The 16,125-nt window shown below is 38.6% G+C and overlaps 1 protein-coding gene across 1 annotated transcript in view; it reads right to left on the reverse strand.

Annotated features, from left to right (window-relative positions):
* The window catches only part of LOC139744291 (CLIP-associating protein 1-like), a 39,941-nt gene extending 29,610 nt beyond the window's left edge, over positions 1 to 10,331 (reverse strand). The window contains exons 1-2 of the mRNA XM_071654737.1: positions 10,195 to 10,331; positions 3,542 to 4,083 (exon numbers count right to left, since the gene is read on the reverse strand). Coding sequence (XP_071510838.1) covers positions 3,542 to 3,724 — 183 coding nt within the window. The 5' untranslated portion in view covers positions 3,725 to 4,083; positions 10,195 to 10,331. The remainder of the gene's footprint in view (positions 1 to 3,541; positions 4,084 to 10,194) is intronic.
* Positions 10,332 to 16,125: the final 5,794 nt, after the last annotated feature.

The raw sequence follows: 16,125 nt of genomic DNA on the forward strand, positions 1-16,125 counted from the left end.
AGAGACTTGAAAATGCTGGTGACTTCCAGTTGACAAAAACTCATTTCAATATCAATTATCATGGTACGTTGTATAACCAACAAGAAGGAGCTACTGTTCATAGGCAAACAGAAAGAAAAAAAAAATCAAAAGTCATATTGGTTTTGCAGTATTGCAACTTGTTGGGCATAATGAATGTTTGGTCACATCTTGATTCTTACGGAACCATGCAGGGCCTACATTGCAGATGTAGTTGTAAGCATTGCCAGTGTTACAAATTGCACTGAAGTGGGACAAAATGACCTAATCTGTAATATGACCATAATCAATACTTGCACAGCTTAATCCACACATCTTTTTTCTTTTTCTTTTTCTTTTTTGGTAGCAATATTGTAGATCTTTAATTGACATTCAAACATTCACATTACATATTTCCCCCCTTATACTGTACACTGTACATGACATTGTATCAGAATGTGGTTTAAAAAAGAAAATCATGACAACAAAATGTATCACATTTTACTGATTTTATTTGAGTAGTAAAATTGGTGATTTACTTTATTTACCCCATGATGTGACCAGTACAGTGCTGGTACAAACTGAAAAAAGTATGAAATACATTTGTACATCCTATAGATGTAAAAGATATCTACCGGGTACTCCATTTTAAACATTTAATATAAAGAGTTCCGTGATGACTGTACTTCTTTTAAGCCCAATGTACTGATCTATGCTGAACTACACTTTGGTGTCATGCACTTTTGCACACATGTATGCTTCCCAAAATAGTGTAGGTGATGCACCTCTAGCAACAAAACATGGGACGACAATTATGAATCATCGAAAACAGTAACGTGGGAGAGCACACCTCAATGTGACTGCAACAACTGACTCAGACTGTCTACATTCTTTGCTGCATTTGTTTGATCAATGCATAAAGATAAAAAAAAAAAAAATAACCAAGCTGCAACATGTCAACACAAACTGTAAACACTGGTAAACAATAGCATCACATAAAATGAAGTTTGACAGGGTTTGAGCACTATAAAGGTAATTCATGCGCATCAGATTTGTTTCTTGTTTTTTTCCAGCCCCATTTCGGAAAGCTAACGATGTCATGTGAATGGGAGAATTTATACATGTACTGCAAAAGGTGTACCAGCAGACAGGCATACAGTCATTATGTACACTGCAGAGCTATACATTATATTCCCAAAATAACGAACATGGTTAGAACTAAACTCATGTTACAACGAAGTAAAAATTCAGGTCCTAAAATAATTGCCTCCAGTATATTTTTTACATGTACGATGTACTTTACCGTTCAGCTACATTCAACAAAATTTTGATATAACGTATAAAGTGTACAAGTACATTGTAAGAACACTGCTGGTCCCAGGAACTTCATTATAACAGGAGTCGCCTGCATTCAGTGACAATTATACCATTGAGGATGGACTGATTTTGCTATAAAAAACATTTTCCAAAGACACCTGCCGAAGTATACCTCAGGACTAGTCTTAACAGGTTAATGGTAAAGATGCCTTTCATAGATCCTTTGAGGATTGGCACTCTGCATAGAACTTGTATGACATTTAAAAAAACAGTGGGTGTACACGTACGTACATGTGCAATACTCTTGTGTTATGAAGATGACGTATGCACATCGCAGGAACTAAGCTCTACATCTTTAATTTCTTGGCAAAGGATGCTGGATTCCCTTTAAAGTGTTGTGCTAGATTGGGGAAATTTCTAGTGTGTCTGACTCATTAGCCCATTACACAATGTCATTTATCTCCACTGCCACTGAGAGAAAGCAGGCAGCATTCCGCATTGTAACTGTGTTTTCTGTACATCTTAAGTTCAGTAACGTTTCAAGAGTCTGGTATTCTACTGAAATTAAACAGACTACTGAAGTTATTACCATGACATTGGAGATACAAACACGTACATTTTACATTGTGTAGCTGTGCGCTGCCAGTGTTTTGTTATTATACTAGACAGCAAAAACATACCATTCCCATCAAAACAGCAAAGGTAAAAGCAATTTGTATAAATCTGAAACGAATTATTGAAAAGAAAACAGCCATTTTCTTCAGTATTTCACCGGTTCCATAAAAGTATTCCTGTCATTTTTTTTTCTCAAACATTAGAAATACTGTGCAGAAGTGAAAAGAGGGGAGATACAAGCAGAAATAATCTACTGTCAGAAAATCCAAGGCTCTGACGATATGATTTCACAATTGCAAATTAGAATTGTCTTTGGACAACATGCATATATTGTGCATATGGCCGTACATACAGCATGCAATGTAAATCTTGCAACTTCAGCGTGTAATGTGTAATCTCATGAGGTTTGAAACAAAGGAAATGGGCGAGACTGTGGCCCAGATAAGCACCAGAAAAGAGACAATGTATCATGAAACTGGCTCTTTTCCCTACAGAGTAGGCTCTACCTGAACATTTGTCTTAAGATCCTGAAAAGGTAAAAATGGCAGCATTTGTGTGTGGTACAGCAAGTTCAAGAGTGACAGAATATCTAACTGATAAACATAAAAATATCATTACACTGATTTCTCTAGTTGAATGACATCTTCACCAAGTTTCTAAAACAGATTTGTCTATAAATTTTTATTTCATTGGACACAGCTCACAATGTGGTAAACAGTTCATCATTTGAGAACAGGAAGTTTTGGTTAAGATAGATTAATCATGACTTTGCTCCAAACATGCATCTAGACAATAAATATTCCCATGCAGCTATTACAGCAGAAATGTACAATAACTACAACTGCTAGAAGACCATGCAAACTATAACTCAAGATCTGGATGCACATTTTCTTCCATTGACAAATATACAGTATGCATGAGACATAACCATCAACTTTCATCATGAAGCATTGTATCTCTATATTTAAAAAATGATGTCATTTTTCTCTGTAATACACCACCATTCAGTTGTATCTATACTTTCAACAACACAATTAACCTGGAACATTTATCTCTAGGCTATTTTGATCTTGCTGTAGAATTTGTACGAGACCCATCAAGGCAGTGTTTCATGAAACTTGTCAGATACTGACACCACTGACAACTGTTTTAAGCTACTGAAATCCTTGCTTCTGATTGGCCGAGAGCAAATTTGTTATTGAAAAACACTTGATGAAATGCCCCTCAGGCCCCAGGTCTCTGAAAGTAATGGGTTAAGTTGCACTGACACATGATCAACAGAAACAAAAACAAGAGACAAAAGAAAAATTATGCCGTACAAGTCCAACAACTTATAAAATGTAAAAAAGACAGTATTATTGAGATAACAGCCTCATATTTTCCTGGGAAAATTACTGTACACCTTCCAGATATGGCAACTGTCCTACAAAATTGTAGAACAGTGGTTTGTCCTTAGGAGGTACATCATGCAATGGGTAACATGCTAGGAGGCTGTTATCACGAGGATTGCTTATCGCAGAATCCTTTTATCATAATATGACCCCACACAATGAAGGCTTACTTCCTCTGAGTAGCTGATTTCAGAGCTGAAGGCAGGAAATTTGCTACTCACCTTGAAATTGCTGCTGTTGACCCATCCTGCCAAAGCATCGATAAGCCGGTCAATGTTCTCACACTGTAATGGTTTGTCTACATCCTGCAGGTAATTCTGCAAGTCCTCGGATGCCTGGAACTTGGCCGAAGTGTCCTGCTTCATCACATCGTTCACGATGTCGTCCAAACTCTTCCCCGCCATCTTACTCGGAGCTGCCGCTAGCGGCCGGACTGGGGAGGAGTTATTTCCAAAGTATCTGATCCAACACTGCGGGTGGGGCTGACCGTTTCCCTTGCCCGGCTAGAGCTCGTACCAGAGGATATCAATTTGGGTGTGTCCGTCTGCAGCCAAACCGTGTGCGAGACAGGATTGCAACTTCATACATGTATGAAACTTTAAAGCAGTCCGCAGATGCCTGAACCTGTAAAGTTGCAGCTGGCTACACGAAGACCCCTCAGTGCTCTGCTTACACTCTGATGATCAAGACTGAAACTTGTGATGCGAACTTTTGTTCAACCCGAGGTGTGTCCGTTCTACTGGGCAGTAATTACACCATGTACCTGTCACAGAAAGAAAGCAGAACAACTCAAATCATAAAATATCATGTTGAAAAACAATGGAAGAAATATAATAACCATCTGATTGCTTGGCTTTAATTCTCATTGTTAAAATTTTTATATTGTAGCTCATTCCTCATTTCAATATCCTAATTAATGACATTTAACACAGCGTGATACAAGTTATGCCAGTCAGGCTTTTGCCATGTTCTGCTATGACTTCATAATGTGATAGGCACAAAAAGAAATCCACTATACAACTAGTTTTGATTTGCAATTGATCTCTCAACTCTAAATGTATTTTGTGAGAGCAATTTCTTTAGTCATTATTGCATCCTTTGTTTAAGAATATAACAATGTAATCTCCATCCAGGGAAATGACAAATTATGGCAAATTATCTGGTACATTATAAACAGTAATAGACTTACCACATAAGTGGGCACTTCAGACTAGCATGAGTGGTTTCTTTTGAAGACACACCCTTCTGTAACCCCCCCCCCCCAACCTCGCCCATAAAGGTTACATACTTTAAAACACTATAAAAAATTTTAAAAATCAGTCACATAAAATCTTGCAAACACCCTACCATAAGTACAAATACACTAATTGTATTGCAAGTAAGATTAGGTTATTCTGTTTCTGCATCTTGCATCCCTTTTCTGTGTGATCCTCTTTAATGCTGATTTCTACATCATCTAATTAAATAAAAAGGCAACAAAATTTCTATCACAGCCTTAGGTGAATTAAACAAAATAGTTGGAAGGCTGGAAGCCCTCTTTAATCAACACCACATTCGTCCATCACAGACATACACTTCATGATAATGGGAAGACATTCTATGGCTACATTTATGTGTATCTCAATTTGCTTCCGGAATAACCAACGTCACAAAGTGAAGTACAGCGCATACTTTCTGGAACTTGTTTCACAAATCTGTGCTTTGAGCCTGTATTGTGTCATATAAAACTTGACTTCACAAAACTCATTTCATGTACAACACAATCTTGAAAGATAATGCAACACATTATCCAATCCTTTCCTTTCTTTATTGTTTAAAAGTGTTATGCCAAAAGTGCATTACTATTAACAGTCTTTGTTTTATAATGCAGTATCTTACCAAAAACTATTGAATTCTGCTACATGTTTTTACTCTGACTCTGAGCATTGCCCTGATGAACTTTGAAAATGCAAGTAGTTTTAATACGAAGTACTCAGCAACATAATCAACACCTGGCATGCAAAAACTATCATGACATAGGAGAATGCAATTATTGAATACTTGAACACCTGACAATACTGAATGAGTAAAAATTAAGATGCACTGCAATAGGTGTCTAGTTCACAATCTTACAAAATACAAAACCGTGTACGTGAATCTGCATTTCAGTATAATGCTTTTAAATTTAAAATTACTTCTTTCAGCTTGCCTTTTTTAATTACTTCCTGCAGTTCATCCCGTCTCTTCCACAGAGGATGATTAATCTATGATCATTTTTTAATAAAACACCTTTCTTGATTTCGGTGAATCACTGTTGAACTGCGAATTTAACATGCAAATGTCGCTACATGTTAGGGTAATAATGCACTGACAACCTCAGTGTCAATTCACACACACACAAAAATCATCATCAAATTACAAAACAATTGTTTTCTGTCAGTTAAAGAGCAATAAGCAAACAGTACTGTTGGCATTCAGATTTCAGTAGACCATGTTGTATACAGATACAATCCTGTAGCAACAACAGCTTCACTAATTAAACTAGTTAAACAATGGGAAAACAGCTTCCTGATAAGGGCTGTAGACACTATGTATGATACAGAGATCTCTATGTTATAAAAAACATTTATTTTTAGCAAAACAGGGATGATATTGAGGGTTGTTGAAAAAATCAGAAATCAAAATTTTCATGGGATTTTGATATGGAAAAAGCAAAGTGAGTAGGCCCTATACTATACTATAGACTTGAGAAAAAAAATAATCTGAAATCAGATTCAAATCTACAGAAAATAACGCTTTAAGATCTAGACACCTAACGTTAGATGTCTACACAAAATGGTACACTGTATCATCAAATTAAACTAGAAACAACTAGAGAGGGGCCGTCAAAGGCGGCAGACCCACGCCTAAGTACAAAGTCGGGGTAAACATAATGTGCATTCGGTCATCTACCAGAATTCGGCCACTTAATTGCCAGTGTGCTTTATCACCAGCCAGTGAGTTCTACCAAAGATCGTACACTGAAGTGTACGATCTTTGGTTCTACAGTCACATCACACGCAAATCACATAATTACACATACGGTATTAACACTCATTCACGTACAGGAAAGTCCTTAAGTCTCCTCCAAAAATCCATCGAAAATCCCAAATTCCACCGTCAAAAGTGCAGAATCGGAACTTTTCCAAGCGCGCGCGAATTAAGTCCAGTTTTAAGAGTATTGTCTACGCGACGGGTCGCGGAAAAAGCGCTAAAAATCGAGAAATACGCCGTTTTCTTGCGGGATATTTTGATTATAGCAAGCCGAGAGTGTGATGATATCAAAGGTCGTATGAGTGTACGATCTTTGATGGTATCCACAAAAGCAAAAAAGAAAAACAAAATTTACGTACCCCCTAGGCAATTACCCCTATGATTAGTGTCTACGGGAATTATTCAATGCAAGGGTTGAATGCAAATGTCTACTGCACCAGTATTCGGCCACCAACGAGCGCCGCAACGTCCCCGGTGCAATTTTGCACCAACAGTGTAGAGCGCGATGCATTTTCAGCGGCCTTGCACACGCATTGACATTGAGCACGCATATCGTGCAGTGTGACTGCGACCGAGCAAAATGCTCCTCCAACGAAAAAAACAATCAATGTTAATTTGAAAAATCATCAAATATCAAAGGTCGTATGAGTGTACGATCTTTGATGGTATCCACAAAAGCAAAAAAGAAAAACAAAATTTACGTACCCCCTAGGCAATTACCCCTATGATTAGTGTCTACGGGAATTATTCAATGCAAGGGTTGAATGCAAATGTCTACTGCACTAGTATTCGGCCACAAACGAGCGCCGCAACGTCCCCGGTGCAATTTTGCACCAACAGTGTAGAGCGCGATGCATTTTCAGCGGCCTTGCACACGCATTGACATTGAGCACGCTTATCGTGCAGTGTGACTGCGACCGAGCAAAATGCTCCTCCAACGAAAAAAACAATCAATGTTAATTTGAAAAATCATCAAATATCAAAGGTCGTATGAGTGTACGATCTTTGATGGTATCCACAAAAGCAAAAAAGAAAAACAAAATTTACGTACCCCCTAGGCAATTACCCCTATGATTAGTGTCTACGGGAATTATTCAATGCAAGGGTTGAATGCAAATGTCTACTGCACCAGTATTCGGCCACCAACGAGCGCCGCAACGTCCCCGGTGCAATTTTGCACCAACAGTGTAGAGCGCGATGCATTTTCAGCGGCCTTGCACACGCATTGACATTGAGCACGCATATCGTGCAGTGTGACTGCGACCGAGCAAAATGCTCCTCCAACGAAAAAAACAATCAATGTTAATTTGAAAAATCATCAAAATACGGGCCAGTTTGTGATGACGGAGAACGAACTTTCATAAATCTAGAAGGACATAGTCCCTCAAATAGGCCTAAACGTAAATTTCGGAATTCTTACGAACATTTGAGCAGCGAAGTCGGATCGTTGGGGAGTTTATGTCTTCGTATGGTAGCGGAAAATCGCAAAGTGAGAAACGGGAAATTTTCGGAATGGTCACTATACCATGGGGTCAAAACTTCAAGGTCACACAGAATTTGCAAGGGTCAACCGATTATCACCAAAATCTAATCGATTCTTTCCTGTCATTATCCAAACATTCCCTGAACATTTCGTGCAAATCCGTTTACCCGTTCTCTTGTTATCTTGTACACAAACAAACAAACAAACAAACAAACAAACAAACAAACATACAAACAAACAAACAAACAAACAAACAAACAAAAAAACAAAAAAACAAACAAACAAACAAACAAACATACGGAACCCTTTACATAACCCCCTGCCGATTTTCATCGGCGTGGGTAATGAACAAGCAGTGCAGTGGTGGCCAGTGCAGTGAAAGATCTCCCCAAAAACAGGTGAGGGATAAGGACATTGGAAAGGTGTCTCATCATTGGCAATTGTGGCATTAGAGCAAATCTATCAGTATTGACTGGAGGTCTATGCAGATGCACATAAAAAAAGTGTCATCACGTCACTTTGGATTATTCAGCCAAATTCAGGTAATTGCTTGCTTGATTTACTAGAGAAACTGCGTCAGTAAGCGGCCGTGCAGCCGTTCACGGCAAGTACAAGATCCAAGAAACTGGATTTTTTGTCGTTTTCTCGATGTTCATGGATTTTGAAAACATATCCTCACGTAAAATAGAATTTTCGCGAGCCGATGTGGGCCGCCATTTTTTTCGGAAAGTGGATGTTACCATCGAAAAAAAAATGAGAAAAACACGAGAAAGACATCAACAACACCGCCAGAATTGCGATCTTGTTTGCGGCCAATGCATGTGCGCACGCTATTTTCACGTGCTTTCGCAATGGGAATTGGCGCTTACGCAATGTTCGCGAGACATGTGAAGGCGTTCAGCTAAAGATCGCGGAGCACGCGCGTATTGCATAGGGATTGTACATCGTGCCGCAAGCAGAAATACTACGTCGCATATCGCCTTTATCGGCGAAAATTGTGCCGGGTTTTGCCCTGGTAAATCATGAAAACTACGTTGGTTAATGGTAAATTTCTTTCATGAAAACAATTGCGTTAATGAATAATCTTGTCTATGATATATGAAATGGTTGAAAATAATTCAGTTCGGGAAACCCACTCACAAGGGGGGCCCCTCCTTATAAGTAACCCGTCCCCCTTATAAGTAACCCCGTCCCCCTTATAAGTAACCCCCGGGGCACCCCTTATAAGGAGTCTCCACGCTTTTTTGCAATGCAACGCGAAAATGAAAGGACTGCGGCAATTCGCTTGATTATGTCCATAAAGCTTGACAAGTTTCCTAGTTACTCACGAAATTTGAGCAAAATCGGTTTGAGGCATCATATCTAAAATCATGGATTTAAATGCGATGTCAAACGACCCATGCGAATGCTGAAATGCGAGCGATTACTGGCGTGAGTGTCGCCAGGCGCGGCGGCGCGGCAATGCTTGAGTGCAGACGTGGCGACTGAGTACGGTACTCAGTCGCCACGTCTGCACTGAAGCATTGCCGCGCCGCCGCGCCTGGCGACACTCACGCCAGTAATCGCTCGCATTTCAGCATTCGCATGGGTCGTTTGACATCGCATTTAAATCCATGATTTTAGATATGATGCCTCAAACCGATTTTGCTCAAATTTCGTGAGTAACTAGGAAACTTGTCAAGCTTTATGGACATAATCAAGCGAATTGCCGCAGTCCTTTCATTTTCGCGTTGCATTGCAAAAAAGCGTGGAGACTCCTTATAAGGGGTGCCCCGGGGGTTACTTATAAGGGGGACGGGGTTACTTATAAGGGGGACGGGTTACTTATAAGGAGGGGCCCCCCTTGTGAGTGGGTTTCCCGAACTGAATTTGTCTGATTTGTTTACAAGTTGGAAAAACTCTTAACAATGCTTAAACTGCCGCAAACGGGATATTTTACTCTATAGAAATCTCCCTTTTTACTTGAATATTATTGCCAGTAGTCCCTATTGTTCCAATGCATAAAAATATTCATTGATGACAAGATGTGATGTGGGATACCAACAGTACACATATTTATGCCAAAGTGTTTTGCGTGGTGCTTTGAGCAAGACGATACCACCTGTCCCAGTTACAAAAAGACCGCTGCTAGCTGCTGTCCGCTTTAATCGCCGACCTGTGGCCTCCCAGCCGCCGGTAGACTACGGCAGCGGTTCGCGATCAAGATCCGGTGCGTGCGCAGGAAGGCGGCTGCATGCATAGGAATTGTAAAGTAATGGCTTCACACACATCGATTGTTTACACTACTTTTAACCGTAGTCACAATTGCGGCAGATTGCATCTCATAACGAGCTTCAGCATCTAGATTTCTACAACAATGGTGGATCAAAATATACTCACTGAAACAGCGGCTGCTTCAGCATAATCCTCAGGAACAGGTGCATACTGAGAGAGAAGCAACGCAGCGAGATATCATGTCGAAAACATCGCCCACCAGTTATCCAGCACCACTCAGTACACTTCAGTCCGCCATATTGACCAAATTTAAATGAATGACGTCATGATTGCCATTGTATTGATTCCGCAACGGAAGAGGGAGTAAATCCACTTGGCTAACAAACGGCCTCAACAAAACCTGTTGTGTTTTACTCGGCGCTAGCTTTGATGCCAACGCTGTTCAGTAGGTATTTTGGAAAATCCCCAATGAGAGCTACATCATATTAACCTGTTTCGTTGGAAGGGATATGTAGACATTATCTTTCAGTCACCAGTCCCGACATTGACTATCCGTGATCTACTTGACACATAATACTATAGCTTTACATTATTTTATAGTATGACAGGAAAACTTTGTCATGCAAATTACTTTCAGTATTCAGAGATCGGTAAAAAAAAAATATTGTGATAAGAATAACTTCAGAGTAGAACATGAAATATTACTTTTTAAAAATTGTGTCGAGGGTTTGGGCACTTCTTGCCTGAATGCGTAAATTGATTTCTGCTCAGCTCCTGAAACGGCAGAGCAATCAGCTGTTGGAATTTATTGATTCTTTCGTCTCATTATAGGTCTATCGAGTTTGCTATACGCAAAGTCAAATCTACAACTTGTCGATACAAGACAAAGTTTTTTTTAATGGTTTTTGCAATTATCTACGATATTAAACATTGAAGTGAATATGACAACAAATTTAGTAAGAGAATAAAAGGAATCAATGCTGTGCAGGGTTTGTGCATGACATATCACGTCGTTTAGGCCTATCTGCAACTGTTCAGTTCTATAAAATCCAAGTAAAAAAAAAATATTGCAACACACTAATGATACAAAGACAGATTAAGTATAAAGGTGGATGGATAGGTACGTCTATGTATACGAATACTTCAACATCAGCCCTGAAATCACTGTTCACCTGTTGCTTTGATCTTCTTTATCATTAGGCCTTTTTATACATTCAGGGGCCGCGGAACGTGTGCGTTGCTCGTGTGAAGAGTGTGTGGTGGTGGTGGTGGTGTGTGTGTGTGTGTGGGGGGGGGGGTCTCTCGTGGTTGACTCTTAAAGCTGCAGGTCGACTTTCCAATTTGAGTCCTTAGACTGGAAATCAATCGAAAAGATTGTTGTGGGGGACCAATCCAACATAAGATTGAGAAAAACATTGGCTTTTAAGTCTATCAGATTGATTATTATTTCAATCTAATTTTGGATTGGTCCCTCATCTCAATCTCAAGAATTAGGCCTAAGAGAGAATGCTCCCTCCGCCCCGCCCTCCTCGAAAGGGCAGAACTCTCCAAAGTTGTCCGGTTTCTTGTGCTTTTTCATTTCTAATTTTGTATCCGTGTTTGTTTGTTCTTTTATGTTTTAAGTTTCATTTCAATTGGGATTTTTTTTAAAGGTTTGGTTTGGTTTAGTTTTGTTTTAAACCAAAAGCCCTTCCCCGATTTTGCGGCTCCTGATATTGTTCAGAGTTATGATATACCGATAAACACATTATACTCACTTCGGATCAATGGCACCGGGGACAACAGATCTTAAAACACATCGCATTTCCCATTGGCCGCGTTGCTCAGATAATTGGCAGCGTAATCAGGGTTTGTCATCTCTTCCTCTCTCTCTGACATGCCCTATGCTTATTTTTATTTTTTCTAACGAAGTAAAAACATTCTAATTTGGGAGTATACTGTAAAAAATATCATTCATTTTTCTTCTAAGATGGTTATCTTCATTTGTAGCAGCGTAAATTTTGAAAGAAAATGTCAAGACATCAGCTGGGAGAGAGAGAATATACGACAGATGTGAATAAAGATAAAGTATTTATACAGCCGGAAACAGCGGACGTGTTTATAATAATTACGAAGAGAGGAATTAAGAAAGATGGCCTGATTGAAAGAAATAAACGACTGATGATTTGAAAACAATTTACTGCAAATTATGACTATTTTCTTTATTAATCCATTCAACAGATGATCTTAACAGATCAATCAATCTTAGAAATAAATCAAAATGAACGTAATTTCTCCATTTCTCTTTTCTTCTCCTTCTTCTTTTCCTTCTCTCATTTTCAGCGAAAGGGCATTACATCATGCGGTGTAGGCCCTACTATTATGTTTGCTTCATTGCTCAAAAGACGTCATTATTTTGATGAGAGAGTCTGTCAGGTAATTATACCTCCCAACTGAAAACACTGTTAGATGTAAGCTTCTTTTTTCGATTTCACTTACTTTCAACTGTCTCTTCATGTTCATTTCGTATTACAAAACAACCAAGCCTATCTCACTGATTAGAACAACGTTTCAAAAATCAAATATCACTGGTTTAAGTCTGCTATCTATAACGCGTCGGCCTGGCGCGTCGGGTATACAGAAGAAGTCGCGAGCGCACGGCGTCCGTTCGGGCTCTATAATATTGACGGAAATGTGGAATTCTGCATGTGCATTCGTGGGCGAATTTCGTTGAAATAACTTATTCAAAGAGTTCATTAATCCCAGAATGAAGCAAGGTTCGTTATTCTGAAAAACATGAATTCCGTAATATACATGTACCTCGATGTTCGTTAGTCCGAAAATGAAATAGGGTTCATTAATCCGAACATTTTGTGGCGTCATTCAAAGGTTCGTTGGTTCGAAAACGATATAGATAAGGTTCTTTATTCCGAAGGTTAGATAGTCCGGAAGTGAACTGAGGTCCCTTGGTATGAAAAAGAAATAAAAAAGGAGGAGAAGAAGAAGAAGAAGAAGAAGAAACAAAAAGGTTACGCACTGACAAACCTTCAGAATTACGAATTTTCTTTCGTTTTCGGATTAACGAACCTTCGGAATAACGACCCCTACTTCATTTTTGGGTTAACGAACCTTCGGAACTGAACTTCCGAATTACGAATCTTACTTCATTTCTGGATTAACGAGCCTTATGGAACAATGAACTTTCGGTATAACAAACTGTAACTGTTGTTAGCCTGGCGCATTCATCGGACAGGGATTTTGACGGTACGGTGCTTTTTCTGGTTCAATATTGATTATATCATCATGATTATTGCATGCGTGTCTGTGTGTGTGTGCGTGAGTAGGACCTACACTATAGAGGTTACATCAGTTCAGAATATCGAACGAACATGTAACTTTCACTTACTTTTAACGCCCTTCTGTGTGTCTTCTTTGATGTTATAGTGACGGGGCTTTACAAAGTAGACGAATCCCAGTTTCCCAACATCAGAGTGCTTCTTTCTCATTGTTATAAATTCAAAGCATGTCTCTCTGACAAACACACACACACACATACACACACATACACATACACACACACACACACACACACACACACACACACACACACACACTTTCTCTCTCTCTTAATGTGAATAAATGCATGCAGGTATAAGAAGATTATATTGTCACATATGCTTATACATGTATGTCTTTATGGTCATAATGAAAACATTATTATATTTGACTTACTTCTTGTTTGTGTCATCAAAATATAAATCCTATCATGGTGTGTATACACCCTTTCCAGAATGACAATATAAGTAGCATTATTTCGCATAAGTTGCCAGTGACAGCAAATGAAAATACAAATGCACATAAGCACTCATGAATACATTCAAAGACAATAAACATGCTATAAAAGAACAACACAGACACACATACATGATGATGAACAGACACACTCACACACAGACTTCACTGGGAAAGAGGAAAGCAGATGACGCCCTCTAAAGTCAACGAAGACAGAATCCTTGAAATATATCACATTTTTAATTCTTTATTTATCAACTTATTTTCATTATTATTATTTTTTGACATGTGGACAATGGATCAAAGAAATTGTGACAACATAATGTAACATAATCATACAGGTGACTCTCTTTATACTGAAGTCATCTGGACTGGCAGATTTCTTTTCTTCACACAATCAAAGTATATAAAGATATTATATAGATACCAATATTTGGACCCGAATTTGTTGTAACAAAATTTTGTAATGACCATGTTTGTTAAAATGGGAGTATACAAGGTATAGCATTTAATGCTTTGTGAACTTAACATCCCAGACTGCTCTCTTGTAACACAACTACACAAATAAAGACAAAGAAAATTATCGTGACAATTTTATTATGGAACAAGTATGCATATATGAATTTGGTTAAAGTTCAATGGCTCTGATAGATTTAGACAGAGAGAGAGAGAGAGAAAACCATACACCTCCAGCTACAGTGTTTTGTGATTGTCATAATATTTCTCTTCCAAGGTATACAAACTATGTGTACTGCACCACAAACTGCTGATTACAAGTCCGTTGATACAATTTGCTAAAATAAGCATGATTTAAAGGCCAAAGTAGGAAGGTAACATTCATCAACTTACATATGCGTAATGCATCACTAAAGCAACAAAGAGTTGCATGCCCTGATTTTACATGAGGATTATCAAAAAGGTACAATGGGTCAACCTAGTAAATGTTGAGTTGTTCATATTTTGTGAAATAGCAATTCTTCTTCTACATTATTCTAAAATTTGGGATCATAAAATGAATGGGAAATTTTATTTTTAACAGTTTCTCTAGAACACTTTAAAAAAGAAGAAGAATATATTATGTGCTCAGGTATGTCTTAGAGGCTCCTTTTCATTTTTAAAAACCCTTTACACACACTTCAAGGTCAACTCACTTTTGAAAAGATAGTGCTACTGCTTTGAAAGTTGGTATTAGTCATGGAAAGAATGTGTTAATAGAGCATGCTCTATTTCAGTTTAATCTGATAATCCCTTCATTGTTGTTGCTAAGGAGATTTACATCCTGTTTTTTTTTTGTCCCATTCATAGCACAGAGCACCACTTTGTAAGATTAAGCATTTGTTAAAGCACTTGAATAGACTCTACACTTCAGAGAAATTTTTTCTCAGTACACATCTTCCCAGCACCTTTCCTGTGTGCTTTCTTTCCAATATTTAGATATGTCAGGAGAGTCATCTGACTTGATCTATACATCCTTCTAAGGATTAAAGTCTGCTCTTTCAGAATCTGCCCTTAACTAAAAATCCATGTCTGGCGACTTTTTGTTGATTTTGTGATGCAGGGAAACATATATCGTCGCTGGGGTGACAAGACCTTGTATCTCAAATTTTGGAGAAAATGACATTTTTAGATTAATGGTCAGATAATTGGTTACGTGATGTCCTGTCCAAATCCTAACTGTGCTACCCCAAAAATGAAGCCACCACCGCATGTCAAAGGAAAGGCTATCCCATTCAGTATAATGCTTTGGCCACCATGTTTTTTGGCTCTCCTGAACATTTGACATTCTGTAGACACAAGGTCTTGGGGCGACGATATACTCTTACCATCAACTACCTCATTTCTCTTTTGAGATTGGGACTACATGTAACATTTCTTTTTCAGTTTATTTCTGAAGCAATACCACCAATACCACCACTGAAACGTCTTGCTCCTATGTCCTCACCACAAACCATCTACAGCTGGAATGCATCCTTACAGTGGCAAACAGAAGCCAGTCATTCATTTTTCACAGACACACCCACCCACCCACACACATATTGGATAATCCAAAATTTGTCAACATGCATATCTTAAACAAACTGGCCCAAACAGTGAGACTAAGAGCAAAAAGAAGTGTATTAAAAAAAGTTATTTCAGGCACTTTTTTCTAATGGCAGCTTCAGGGCTTCGGTACAGAAGAACATCGCAATTCACATCATTGTAAATTATCAGTTTACACAAAAACACATGGAAGTTTAATCTATTTCAGAAATTAACCTAACTTAGAAACTTATGAGAACTAGAAATGTCGCTATGGCGACTGGTGTATGCCTCCGCCATAATGCA

Source organism: Diadema antillarum, unplaced genomic scaffold (genome assembly GCF_040938485.1).
Source record: "Diadema antillarum isolate AM-2024a unplaced genomic scaffold, OU_Dant_1.0 seq00001155_RagTag, whole genome shotgun sequence".
Classification (NCBI taxonomy): Eukaryota; Metazoa; Echinodermata; class Echinoidea; order Diadematoida; family Diadematidae; genus Diadema; species Diadema antillarum.